At 41.0% G+C, this 14,708-nt stretch overlaps 3 protein-coding genes across 3 annotated transcripts; 1 reads left to right on the top strand and 2 right to left on the bottom strand.

The window, feature by feature from the left end:
* Positions 1-1,533: 1,533 nt before the first annotated feature.
* Positions 1,534-2,517, bottom strand: steep1 (STING1 ER exit protein 1). The gene has a single exon (XM_015965389.3). It carries the CDS (start codon positions 2,377-2,379, stop codon positions 1,702-1,704), a length of 678 nt encoding a protein of 225 aa, XP_015820875.1. The 5' UTR covers positions 2,380-2,517; the 3' UTR covers positions 1,534-1,701.
* A 5,173-nt stretch (positions 2,518-7,690) lies between these two features.
* anapc13 (anaphase promoting complex subunit 13) lies at positions 7,691-12,061 on the bottom strand. Its single transcript, XM_015965382.3, has 2 exons — positions 11,762-12,061; positions 7,691-8,021 (listed from the first exon to the last, which is right to left on the bottom strand). The coding sequence occupies exons 1-2, from the start codon at positions 11,858-11,860 to the stop codon at positions 7,896-7,898; spliced, it is 225 nt and encodes a 74-aa protein (XP_015820868.1). The 5' UTR covers positions 11,861-12,061; the 3' UTR covers positions 7,691-7,895.
* Positions 12,062-13,013: 952 nt separating this feature from the next.
* Positions 13,014-13,343, top strand: pierce1 (piercer of microtubule wall 1). The gene has a single exon (XM_054732712.2). It carries the CDS (start codon positions 13,014-13,016, stop codon positions 13,341-13,343), a length of 330 nt encoding a protein of 109 aa, XP_054588687.2.
* The last annotated feature ends 1,365 nt before the right edge of the window (positions 13,344-14,708 follow it).

Raw genomic sequence — 14,708 nt, 5'->3', positions numbered from 1 at the left:
CTTTTCATTTTTCATTTATCCCTGCCACTTGTCTTAATTGATACTTTTAATAAACATATATATTTTAAATGACCTAATACAATGCAGCCAATGGAATGATATTTTCTGTTTGTTTTTTTGTCGGCTCTAAACAAAAACACTGAAGCGTGAATCACAAAGAGCAGATGGGTGCTGAACTCCTGCTTCCAGACTCAACTGTGCAATGATCTGGTCATCTGGGGCACAAGCCCCAGAGCTACTTCATTATGTAACACAGTTTATGGGCACATGGACATAGCTGCACAACTGTGTGACGTTTTGTGATAAAACAAAAATCTTCACACAAACTTATTTTGTTCTTGTTCCATGAGCTGCATACGTTTCTGTCAGTGAAATAATTCAAGTGGCACAAAATTATTTAGAAATGAAAAATCTGACATTATTTGAAACAAGAGTGAAAGAACGTGCCACAGAAGTTTTTCTTTTAAATGTCCATATAAACTCAACATGTCCTCCTTTAAAAACAATAAAAGGTATAGAAATTAATGAATGAGCTTGTATTTATACTAGTATATAGTAAGTTATTGATGCCTTCACATATTGATGCTATTTTAAAAACATAAACACCACCAGAGAATGGAAAGCTCTTTTTTATCTGACATCTTGCGACAACGTTGTGATCTTTTCTGGCACGCATTGTTCTAAATCATCCTTTTTATTAAAGCTCAAGTTCTTGTGAACCACTGTTTAACACGTGTTACTTTTTGATATTCCTTTTTTACATCATAGTTGTCAAAGAGCTGATTCATAAAGTGTAATATTGTAAAATCATCTAATTTTGTTGTGATCCAAAAACTGGACTTAGAAAAATAACTTTTTCATAATAATCTTTTTAAATAGTTCTAATACTCAATAAATACATTCTGTTAAACCATCTACCTGAATTTGACATTAGTTACTCCTAAAGCTGGATTTACAATTTCTAAATAATTACTGATGATCTATATCCATGTTTTTTCTCTCCAGGTATGTAGTTTATAAGAAAAATACGCTATAAATATATAAATATACAACAAAAATGATAAAAATTCAAGATTCTGAAAATGAGACAGCATCCTGGAAAAATGTCTTACAGAATAATTACAATTTAAATGAAGATAAATATATAAAATTCACATCTGAATGCCAATCTAAAATGTTTTGACTTCTGCTTTACTTTAATTCCTGGTTGAGGTATTTTTATTCACGGTGTTCAATTACATGCAAGGCTGCACTGTTGTTTTAATTGCTTGCACTGTTTTCATGATGGCACAGCGCTCTGGCTGGCCTTGAGCTGATTATAAGAAGCTAAATAAATAAAGGATGATATGGTAACTTTGTTGATGTGTGGATTTTGTCTCGACTATCTCTGATTGCTGCTGTGCACCAAATCTGTGCATGTGGGACATTACAGGACTGAACATAAACATAAGATTAAATAAAAGAATACCTTAACTGATAAATGATAGAAACCTTTATAGCTCAAACCAGACCAAGTGTTTACAAAACAACCCAAACCTTTAAATGAGCTTTATTTCTATAGAAAACTTAAGATTGGCTTAAACATCTGCCACTTTGCTTAAAGAACTTTTAACCATAATACACACATCCTCTCTCGAGTCCACATATTGTCCAATGAAAGCAGGTGAAGGAGAGAGGAGTCGAGTCTCCCAGTCCGAGTCATTACTTGAACTGGTTATCGATCAGCGTGCCCTTCATCTTCGCCTTCTTGGCCTCCAGCTCCGCCAGCTCCTGCAGCCTCCTCTTGCTCATGCCCTTCCTCTCCAGCTGTTTCTCGATCACCTTTGCGTTTTGGGCGTACGAGTCGGCCACCTCCCTGGCCTCGATCTCCTCCTCCTCCTCGTCTATGGTGGAGACCGTGACGGAGCTGAACTTGCCCATGTCTTTGGTCCTCTTGGTCATCATCACGCGGACCTTCTTTGGAGCCTCCGGCTGCTTCTGGTTGTACACGCTCGTGTTACCGAAACCCTGTCCGAACTTGACTACAGCTCCGTCAACGATGAAGGTGGCCGAGTTGTTCTTGTCCTGGTGCTGATAGAAGAGCAGAAGCCCGCACTTGCCGCACTTCTTGCGGTACTGCCGCTCGATGCCTTCGGCTCTCTTGATGTACGCGTTTTCGTCCACCTCCACGTTACAGAACTTATGTGCGTGTTTGGCCGCATCGATCACCCGGGCTCGGTCCCTGGGCCTCATGGGTAACTTCTCCAGCTGGCAGTCCAGAACCAGAACCATCTGGCCGCACAGGCAGTAGTAGACATGAAGAGGCTTTTCTCCGTCGTCGTACTCTTCCCTGTCCCTGGTGTCGGAGCACACCACGCTTCTGGACACAACCTTGGGCATGTCTTGGTTCTTTAAGCTACTTTAAACAGACTCTGTTCAAATCCCGCAACTAGAGATATCAGACCAAACGTAGGAACATTTCTACACAGAAACAATGCGCCACTTCCGGTGTACGTCACAGTTAGGGTTCCGAATGGAAACAGTTTTCTTGTTCCGCTTCAGCAACGGTTCAAGTCACGTGCTGCACAACCATGCATCAGTTTTCACGGATATTCTTTAAAACGTTCCCATCTTAAATCTGTTAGCTCTTTTAAGAGTTGGAAACACATTTAGCCATTACCAAATGTGTCTGATACGTGAGATCTAGCATAAAAGTACCTGCTCCAGTGGTTTACTTGTAAAATTAAGCCCAATTAGAGCATTTTATTCACCCACATATCAAGTGTTAGCATATAAAAACCATGCTGGGTTGGACATCCCATCTTAAAAGTTTAATTACTCGAATGTTTCTCATCCCTGATGTCTAAAGTTGATCTTGAGTTGATTATTCATGTGTTTGCATCATCCCGTTTAGACTACTGTAATAGTTGATTTTCTTGTCTAAACAAAAAAGAGCTGTCCCGCTTACAAGTCCAGAATTGTGCAGCTAGAATTCTGACCCGTGACAACAGAAGGGCCCACATTACCCCCATTTTAAAAGCTCTTCATTGGCTTCCAATCTCATCTCGCATCAATTTTAAAATTCTTGTGCTGACTTTCAGAGCGCTGCATGGTCTGGCTCCATTGTATGTTCGAGACATGCTCTGCCCTTACGCCTTCTCGCAGGCTGAGATCACTGGATCAAAACCTTTTAATGGTCCCACGTACTCAGTTCAGGACACGAGGAGATCGCTCATTCCAGGCCGTCGCGCCTAGGCTCTGGAATGAGCTACCTCGATCTTTACGCTCAATCGACTCAGTTGATGTTTTTAAGAGCAATCTTAAAACCCTTTGTTTCTCCAGGCATTTTAACCTAGTCTCATTCGGATTGGTTGTATTTGACACTATGTATATTGTGGCTGTATTTTACTGTATTTATATGTTGTTGCCTTTTAACTTGTGAAGCACTTTGTGACCCCTTTAGTATGTGAGAGGTGCCATACAAATAGTTACTTACCGCATCCTTGAGAATCTATTCGGTTTTATTTGAACCAAAGTTCTAGCCAAACTCGTTAAAATCATGGCAGCTGGGGCAGACCCCTCATTTCCACAAGCTGCAGCCTTTTCATAACATTAAACTGAGCCCTCAACATTTAGGCCAACTGGCCACATTACAGCTCCAGACAGACTTCCTTCACCCAAACGTTACTCCAAAATGAATCAAGTCACTAGAAGTTAGGAGTTACTTGTTTATTTGAAATACAAAAACACATTTTCTAGACTGATAAACATGAAAACAAGGAGGGAAAGGGATTGGTAGCACAGAGTCTCGCTACTGGCAGCAAGTCTTGTCACAGGTTGCACCTTTGCACACGCAGCCAGAGGCGCACTTGCTGCAGTCGGATGGGCAGCAGGAGCAGCAGCCTGCAAAGAGAAGTCAGTTAGGAAGCAGCAGAAATCATAAAGCGGATGTAACTAGACTGTCAACCCTGGCCCGACTATCCAGCATGTTTTAGTCATTTACCTGCTCCAACACAACCGATTAGTTGGATTACAGGTGTGAAAATGCAAACTTTGCACTCATGTTAAAATTAAAAATCACAATAAAACTAGGTGTTGGAAGCATGCTGATAGAGGCCCTCAGGGACCAGGGTTGGACACCACTGATTTAAAACTTAATCTGAATAGACTAGATTCTGCTTCGATTAAATTAGAACCACATGTGCACAAAATACTGGGTAAAGAACTCAAAGTGAAAGTGAGGATAAAGGTTTTAATACAAAAATGTGTTTGAAGTAAAACAACTTACTCTTCTTGCATGATTTGCAGGAGCAGTTGGCACACTTGCAGTTTCCAGCACAGCTGCATTTGCCAGCTGAAAACAGAAGCAACATCCATTTAATGTCAAATATCAAAATAAATGAAAATTAAGATTTCTATAGCGCCTCTCAAGATAAAAATCACAAGGAGCTTCACAAAAAAAGTGAAAATATTAAAAATGAATTTAGAAAACTGTTAAAAACATTTAAAATGAGCAAAAGAGAACAGTCAACTCACTCTTAGCACACTCGCAGGGATCCATGTTTTAGGGTGCTGGTTTATTTGTTGTTCAGGGTCTGAAGGTCGGCTGTCCTCTCTGACGGTGGCGTGTTGTGATGATGACCGTGAAGAGGCGGGTCTTTTATAGCGTCCAGCCAACGAGAGGACCGGGTGCAAAACGCGCAGTCACGTGCACGTGGGCTCGTCAGCGATGATTAGATGATTACAAAGAGGTTTTTGCACACGTCTTCGTTAACCTGCAGCAGCGGGAACAGACAATTCCCCAGCGAGGAACACTTGTTTCATTATTATGTCACCGTGCCCCAGTTTCACCAAAAGTCCTCAAGATAAATAACAGATTACAGAAAAATGTTTATCACACACACACACACACACACACACACACACACACACACACACACACACACATCAGTAATGCCATTTCTGAAAGTTTTGTTTTATTTATCTTTCATTCATTATATATTATTTTAAACTGGAACAACGTGTCTGTGAATAAAGTTCATATTGTGCCAAAGGTAAAATATAAATACAGCTAATTAATGTTGAATTTATAAACAAGCACTGACAGGATATTTAATAAGAATTCTGTGTGAATCATTTACACAAATATGTTGTAAACACAACATATTTTTTCTTATTATGTGTGTTTTCAGTCTTTGTGAAGTCATTGTCACACTTTAGGTGAAAAGTAAAAATTTTGAAAATATGTTTACTTTGGTAGGTGCTACAAATAAAATGGGATAGGCTCATTTTTTTGTCCAAAATCTACAAACTGTCACTTTCTTTGTTTGTATTTTGCAATTAAGTTAAAGTGTGAAAAAGGAAAGAAAATACGTTCTTTTTATTAAAGTCCTTCATATAAAAATAGCCTAAAATTGCACGAACTGTATGTAAACTTATATGATGATAACAGTTTACAATAAACATGATTTAAACTCGGAAAAAAGAATAATACTTTAGCGACAGTCAGAGCTGTGCACACGGCACGGTCCGCGTCTCCCTCGTGCTCTCGTGCTCTGCACTCGGCAGCGCTCGTGAGCAAACAAGCATTGTTACGTGCTGCGTTCATGGACCGTGTGCTGTGGGAAAATAAACAACAGAAGGAGACGAGCGCAAAGTAGATGGGAATGCGCACGAAAGCCCACCGGAAACAGACAGTTGTTGTTTTAAAAGTCAGCTAATTGTGTTATGTACGCCACTGTGCTCGTAAATATGAAAAAGTAGAAAATATTCCCCTTTTTGTCAGGAAACAGGTACGAACACAAAGCAAAATTATAATTTTAACAAAACACGACTAAACTCCAACTGCCTTAACCTTGACAATGTATTGCTAGTGATTACAATAATCCACTGTTTAAATAACAAGGCATTTTGCACCCTCCACCGGATGCACATTTTTCCCAATCATGTATTTTCTGGACACATTTCCCAGAATGAGCTGAGTGTGATGAATGTATAACCACAGGGTGTCACGAGCATCAAAACCAAGGGACACCTTTTGTCATGAGAACGACGACATCAAGTGATACCATCAATGATTTGAGATCTCTGAACTGTGATGATTTAGTGGCAAGAAATAATTCAACTTAATTTTTTACTCGATCAGGAGGAGAGTATAAAAAAATTTAATTGTTTTCTTTTATACTCTTGCATTCATTCAAGTGGCGCCAAATATAACTGTTTAACTAGGTCACTACCCAATGTTGTCACAAAAACAAAATAGTGAAAGTGTTCACTTTAAAACTACAATGTAAATGTATGTTGCTTATTTTGATTACAATGGAAATAAAACGTTTAATCTAGACTGAGTTATCTGATGAGAATGCTTTGTGTTTTGGAAAATCAACATAATAAATGATAAAACTGCCACCCACTGCTATCCACTGGTGAGTTATGATACAATAATAGAAGAAAACAGGGAGCAAAAATATAATTTATCTGACTAAATCATCTTGCAAAAATCTGAAATTAGAGGACACGTATTTTTTATGGGTTACTGTTTAGGTCTAATATCTTGTATTGCTATCTGTCATAATCTGATCTGCTCACATGGGACATTTTCATACATTCTGAACACGCCAGTAGAAAATATCTTCATTAGACTTCAGAAGAAACAGGGTGGAGTCAAACACTGTTTCCATCATGGGAGAAGAAGTGGAGGTGGTTGAGGAATACAAATACCTTGGAGTTCACCTGGACAACAGACTGGACTGGAGAAAGAACAGCGAAGCCGTTTACGAGAAGGGACACAGCAGACTGCACTTTTTGAGGACGCTTAGGTCCTTCAATGTCTGTAGCAAGATGCTGCAGATCTTCTACAAGTCTGTTGTTGAGAGTGTAATCTCTTCAGCCATCGTCTGTTGGGGTAGCAGCATCAGAAGCAGGGACCTGAAAAGGCTCAACAGCCTAATAACAAAGGCTGGTTCTGTTCTGGGGACGACTGTGGAACCGCTGGAGGAGATAATGCAAAGAAGGATTCTCCAGAGAATCAAGAACATGATGGACAACCCTGAGCGTTCTCTTCACAAGACTGTCCGACAACGGAAGAGTGTCTTCAGTCAGAGGCTTCTTCAGTTTGGCTGCAACACTGACCGCTACTGGAGATCCTTCCTGCCAACAGCCATTGTAATATACAACAACTCTTTGATGACTTATTATTATTATTATTATGAGCTACTACAGCAATCAGTTTCCCTCTGGGATTAATAAAGTATTTTTGAATTGAATTTGTTTACAAGACTGAAAAAGTGAAACGGTCTTGCAGCCCGCAGGCTCCTGAGAATGAATTGCTCTAAATCTATAAGTTTATAAAGAAATGCTGAAATTTCAGATTTTCATTTCATGGCCTTGTTTGTTCAAAAGATGGGAGATGTTCATCCTGACACAAGAACTAACCTTTCTACTGCGCTACAAGGACACCTGGTGGTCACAAATCAACAAGCACTTTTACTGCAGTTGGGTGGATTTGAGGGATTCGTCATGTCGTTGCAGCCTGAACATGAGAAGTTAAGCAGTTTCTAGATGAATTAGAGGTGTTAAACAACACTGAAGAAATTAAACCAGTCACAAACGTGTGATAGGTGTGCCTTATGAATATATTCATATGAAACCTAACCCCAGCCCAATAAACTGTTGTTTCAGTCTTATACAATAAAAAAAACAACAAGCGAGCTGAAACGACAGGATATTTATTTGAGCATTTTAAGCTGATTAAAATGAGGCTTTTGAATGTAATCTTTTCCTATTTTCCATTAAAACACCACCCAGATCAGCTGTTAGAAATTTGAAAACCTTTTGACAGGAACACATTTCATCGCTTGTGAAATGAATTATCCGTCAGTGTCCACAATTGTTTTGATGTATTCCTGATCAGAACTTCAGCTTCCAGAAGTCGGGGTGTTTTCATGCAGACTCTGTAGGGCGAGGTCCGTCCACTTCATCTCCTGCTCCTTAACCGATTCTGTGGATCCGCCGTTGTCCTGCTCTGCCTCTGGCAGCTCGCTCTGCAAAACAACAAAAAGTTGATAAGTATTACTTTTGACATGGGGGCAAATGTCACCTGCCCGTACTGAGGCATGTAAAGAGCAAGTCACCCCATACCCCACTTCCTGTTTGAAAAATGTAAAAACTGCTGTTGCCTGGCAGATGGAGAAGGCAGAGCTAACTAACACACACACACACACACACACACACACACACACACACACACACACACACACACACACACACCTTGTTCAAGATGAGCAGCGTCTCGTCTGCAGAAGAGATGAGAGCAAACAGACGCAGCACGGGGAGTGGCTAAACGCCGGCGTTTAATTCGGACAGATTTCCCTACATGTAGCTTGCGGGTGACGATGGCTGAAGATATCGCGTTAGCGTTCATTATAGTGCAAAATTCTGGTGCCTGCTAGCAAATGAAACACATTCTCACATGCTTGTGGATATCATATATTGTAGACATGTGCATCTGAAGATATTATGACTGTTTTGTCGTCGTCGTCGTCTTCCTCCGCTTATCCGGGTCCAGCTCGCGGGGGCAGCATCCCAACTAGGGAGCTCCAGACCGTCCTCTGACCATCCCCCGTCCACCTCCACCAGCTACAGGAACCTCCCGACAAGCGAGTGTCTCCATCTGACCGGGCTGTCCGAACGGCCATTTTTCGGGAATCTTCGGAGTACTGCTCTGGAGTAGGTACTCCAAACGACCCGGTGAAAGAGCTGAGCGAAACTTCCAGTTAACTCAAGTTGACTGGTTGTAACTCAGTAGGAAATGACATCAGCAGACGTCCAAAACAACTGCAAGCAGCAGTAAAATTAGAATAGCTGGTGAAGCAGAATGGAAGCAAATAAATAAATAAACAAACCACTATGGCATTTAAAATCTATCTCCTGAAAACTCGGTGGAATTCCCTCACAGACTTTCATTCCATTTCCATTCCATTTTATTCATAAAGCACAGTTCTACACGGCCGAGGCCAACCAAAGTGCTGCACAGTAAAAGAGCATAAAATCAACCCACGGGAAGAAGTAATGAAAAGTAGTACAGTAACTACTATAAAAACAATAAAAATAAAACAAAAAAGATCGTAAAATGCCAGCTAGGCTGAAGTAAAAGCCAAGGAATAAAAATGAGCCTTCAGAAGTGATTTAAGATCAGAGTGAGGGGGGGCCATTCTCACTGCTAGGGGGAGTTGGTTCCAGAGAGGAGGCACACAGATTGAGAACGCTCGTTCTCCTTGCGTCTTCACCCAAACACTCGGGACCTGTAACAGGCGGTGGTCTGCTGATTGAAGAATTCGACCAGGTACGTAAGGCTGAACCATCGATATATATATATATATATATATATATATATATATATATATATATATATATATATATATATATATATATATATATGGACAATGAGTTTCCATAGGCTCCAATTAAAAGTTTTTGTGCCAAAATGGGAGGTGGCCACCACCGCCATTTTGACCGTGTCACAGGTTCCGTCAAGCCCAGACAATTCCACAAAAGGGAAGAGAGGCGGAGCTGAGGGTGGGGCTGTAAGGCTGGGATCAACTGACGACACCCGGTCAAACTGAAGCTAATGTAGCTACAAGCTAACCTGAAGCTAACCCAAAGCCAACGCGGAGGTGGGAGCTAAGCTAACGAAGGTAGCAATCTAGCTACAACCGGAGTTGAACTGGGCTGAACCAGCTGAGTCAAGTAGAGAGGCACATAAAGATAGTGACTTAAAAACAAGAAGTAAAATTTTAAACTGGGAGCCAGTGCAGCTGGGTCAGAACAGGAGTAATGTGCTCCCTCCTTCTGGTGTCCGTCAAAGGGCAGGCCGCCATATTCCACACCAGCTGTAGGCGCACAACCGAGGAAGACGTGGATCCATAAAAAGGGGAATTTGCATAATCCAAGCGAGAGACCACAAATGCATGGATCACTGTGTGCAGGTCGTGTCTAGTCAGGATGGACTTCCATCTTTGATAGCCGATGAAGCTGGAAAAAGTAGGATCTAACCACCTGGCTAATGTGGGAGTCCATCTGCAGCTCCGGGTCAAAAACCATCCCCAGGTTAGTGATGGTTGGCTTCACTAAGCTGCGAAAACAGGGTGGTAGGACAGGACTAACTGAAGTGGGAGAGGGAGGAACAAACAAGAGAGCTTCCAACTTAGACTCGTTCAGATGTAAAAGGTTATTATAAAGCCAGCCATTCACCTCATTCAGGCAATCCACAGCCAGCTGCACTGACTCTTGAGGTTTTAATGAAACATAAAAACACCAGAGGGAAGAGAGGAGGTTTCAGAGGCAAAATCCCCCAGCCTCACACAAAAACTTCTGTTGCTGAGGTACGATCTGAACCAGTTTAGGGCAGTTCCCTGGATGCCCACTACCTGGTTCAGTCGGGACAGAAGTATAGCATGGTCTACGGTGTCAAAAGCAGCTGTGAGATCCAGAAACACCAGTAGAACATGGGAGCCGGAATCAGTGGACCACAGAACATCATTAAAAACTAAGAAGGGCAGTCTCAGTACTATGACCGGGACGGAACCCGGATTGCAAAGGGTCTAAAAGGTTAAAAGTCTGCAAATGGTCAGAGAGCTGTGTAAAAACATCTTTCTCAAGAAGCTTAGATAAAAATGGAAGCTTCCAGGGAGGTGGAGTCCAAACCAGCTTTCTTCAAAACTGGTTGGACCACTGCCTGTTTGAAAGCCTGGGGGATAACTCCAGGGGCTTGTCTCACAAAACTCAGAGCTGCTCTTGTCCTCTGAATGGATTAAATTATGATATACTTCTATAAAATAAATGCTTTAAATATTATTAATGAGGGCTGTGCAGTGGTTAGAGCTGTTGCCTTGCAGCAAGAAGGTCCTGGGTTCGCTTCCCGGCCTGGGATCTTTCTGCATGGAGTTTGCATGTTCTCCCTGTGCATGCGTGGGTTCTCTCCGGATTCCTCCCACAGTCCAAAAACATGACTGTTAGGTTGATTGGTCTGTCCAAGTTGTCCTTAGGTGTGTATGTGTGTGTGTGTGCATGATTTTTTGTCCTGTGTGTCTCTGTGTTGCCCTGCGATGGACTGGCTCTCTGTCCAGGGTGTACCCCGCCTAATTGCCCGTTGACCGCTGGAGATAGGCACCAGCCCCCCCGCGACCCTACGTGGACAAAGCGGGTTCAGAAGATGGATGGATATTATTAATGACACATTGGGCACTTTTCTGGGCTGATCAGTGACATCACTCACTGCCAAAGCAGTCGTGACCCGCTGACGTCTGTGCAAGTTCTGAAAGGGCTGAATCTGAATGGAGACACAACAGCTGAGAGGACTGGGACATCCTATCTCCTGGTCAAGTTCCCCATCCCAGGAACTACCCTGGAGTTCTGGTAATGGAAACATGCCTATTGTGACATCATATGGTGCCAGCTGACATCATAGGGTACCTCTTAGCCAATAGCGATAGCAGATTTAAAATTACCTGAAGAGGGTGTAACACTGACAGTTCTGGGCAGAATATTTAAATTTTAACTAAGATGCTCTAAAATGCCAAATTATTGACTACATGTGTCTACAGCTTGATTAGACACTTATTTATGTATTTTATCAGCAAAAAGAAATTGATTTGGGGGTGACTTGCTCTTTTTTATAATTCACAAATGATTTATTTTGAACTTCGGAATGGTCATTTGAGGGATACGTTACCATTTGTTTAACCACACTGTATTTTAATGCAAACACGTTTAACGTTTTTACCAAGGGGATGGTGACATCCTCATACGGTAGTTTGTCTTCTCTCCAGGCATCATCAGTCAGATCCAGGACTCTCCCGTCTCGTTGAATTTCACTGTCCATTTCAGGTTCAGCAGCTGAAACAGCTCTCAACAAAAACCCACTCAACCTCGCAGGGAAAGCTGAAGTTCATCGAAATAAAAGAAGAGAGCAGCGGTAAATAATTTCGATAGAATATACACTTAGAGGAGACGCTACGCTTAGCTCACAGTAAACAGACGCTTAATTTAGACGTAGGCGTCGACGCTTGATGATGACGACACAACGATACCTTCAGGTGCAGTGGAGAGTTTCTGAATTTTTTTACAAAGCCAACAAAGTTCTATATTTTGACCAGCAATTTAATTCAGTCTGATTTATTCAATGTTGTTGTTTATCAATAAACCACTCTGTTATAAAAGTAAAAAGCAATCAAAACTAAAAAAGATGAACGATTCCGTTTCCTTCGTCTAAGTGGTTTCCATGGAAACCAGACGCATCGTTTTTCTTGACCCACGGAAGAGCTGGCGACTGGCGAGGCCTGATCAAAACAGCGCGGACATTTTTGCGGTATTTGTGTATTTTAAGGTAATTAGTATAACAATGTACGCAAACAGCGGAGGCCCTAGTAAGCCTCAGACGCATCTAGTTATGTATGTATCCAATAATCCTGTAAAAATCCCTAGCCGACTACTTCAAAACAGGAAATGTTAGCTAAACGTATTTGTCTGTGGGTGCGTGCGTGTGTGTGTGTGTGTGCGTGCGTGTGTGTGTGTGTGTGTGTGTGTGTGTGTGTGTGTGTGTGTGTGTGTGTGTGTGTGTGTGTGTGTGTGTGTGCGCGCGTGTGCGGTATTAAAGATGTGGTTTATTTGTCCTCAGATTTTAAATGTCACTAAATAATACTGTTTGCAAAAAGCACTCACATAGCCAAAATTTTAAAAAGCTAATAATAATGCAAGCTGTTTATAATTTAACAATATAATTTTAATATTAATTTTATATATTAATAATAATTTTGTACTTTTTCTAAGCAAACACACACACACACACACACACAAATATATATATATATATATATATATATATATATATATATATATATATATATATATATATATATATATATATATATATATATATATATATATATGTAACTACTGAAGTTGACTTCAGCAGGATTGGTCCTGTAGGGGTTGAGTGTTGTAAACTTTTCTTTTACTTTGCAGACACTCCAGTGATGTCCCTGTCACAAGAGCAGCAGACAGAAATCACAGAACTATGCACTAGCCCTGGAAACCCAGCAGTCTCTTCCATTACCACCTCGGCAACTAGAAGCATGAAATCAGCAACAAACCCAAACATTGGAAGGATCCTGTACAGGACGACTTCAAGTGCCTATGGCAGTTTCCCTCCGACCCCTGAAAGCTCACCTCACTCCTACCACCCAAAGTCTCACAGATTTACTAAGGAACAAAGCAGAGGAGGGATGTACCAAGATAATTCTTTGAATACGGCCCTTGACCGGAGCAGGGTGCATGACTGTCCCAGTTTACATTACACCCTCTGAATTTATATTTGACTTCATTTAAATGATTTAAATGGATAAATAAAAATTGGATGATTTGCAGCTTTTCCTTCAGCTACTGTATGTAAACACATATTTCATTGGCTTATGTAGGGATTGAGTTTATTAAACGTAATACTTCAGTCTCCACTAATGGCGTATTTCGTCTTGTATTCTTTAAGGAATCAATCAATCAATCAATCAATCAATCAATCAAACTTTATTTCAGACAAGGGATATGTCCATAACAAGAATACAATAAAAATAAAATACAAACACATTCTAATTACAAACCGTATAGGCAGTTGTTCCAATGTTTAAAAAGGACTGAGGAGTACCTCGTGTCACTGTAAGTTACAGATGACAGCGCTCTAACAACCACGTTAGCTGACAAACTCAGTCGGCAGATGAATTTATACATGAAGAGCCTCAGAAGCGCATGAAAAGTAGGGATGTTACTCACAACAAACATGTGACTTGCCGAAGTCCATCTAGGGAGCTTCATGAGGATTCTAAAAGCATCCTGATAAGCCACTTGAAGTTTCTTCATTACTACCTTACTATAGTTGCACCACAAGTGGGCTGTATAGAGAGGAGTATAAAAGGAACGAAAGAGGGACACTTTAACAGGATCTGAGCACATGCCAAAGTTACGTGCCAGTGTGTTAGCCTGCATGTACAGCTTACCGCATTGCCTCTTAATGTCCTCGTCATCACAGAGGTCACTTCTCAAAATGTGCCCCAAGTATTTCACTTTGCTTACCACTTCGAGGACCTGATTTGTTAAGTTAAAAGATGGAAAATTGACCTACGCTAGCGTCTTTAAGAGTCACCCACTCACACACACATTCACTTACATACATTGTAGCTACAGCTGCCCTGGGATGCACTGACAGAGGTGATTTTAGCCTTTAGCATGTTGCTATGTTAGTTTAAAAACTTTAGAAGTATTTCTATTAACAAATGTCTCTGAATTGTCATGCTGTTTTTTTAAGAGCAAGTCACCCCAAATCAACTATTTTTTTCTGATAAACTATATAAATGTGTGCCTAATCGTGCTGCAGACACGTGTCGTCAATAGTTTTGCACTTTAGTGCATTTCAGTTAAAATTTCTGCCTAAAACTGTCAGTGTTGTGCCGTTGTCAGGTAAAAACTCTGCACTGCATTTGAATTTAAATCTGCCATCGCTATTGGCGTGTGTGTGTGTGTGTGTGTTAGCAGCTCCACCCTCTCGGTCTGCTAGGCAACACCGAGAGGGCGGAGCCATTAACAAATACACACACAGGCTCACCACAGCATTGTGACATCATAATGTACCAGTTTACATCATAGCATACCTCTTGGCCAATAGATAGGCAGATTTAAAT

The sequence above is a fragment of the Nothobranchius furzeri genome, chromosome 4, assembly GCF_043380555.1.
Source record: "Nothobranchius furzeri strain GRZ-AD chromosome 4, NfurGRZ-RIMD1, whole genome shotgun sequence".
In the NCBI taxonomy this organism is placed as follows: Eukaryota; Metazoa; Chordata; class Actinopteri; order Cyprinodontiformes; family Nothobranchiidae; genus Nothobranchius; species Nothobranchius furzeri.
The sequence above is the reverse complement of the archived record's forward strand: the minus strand, read 5'-3'. Positions and strand labels throughout refer to the sequence as shown.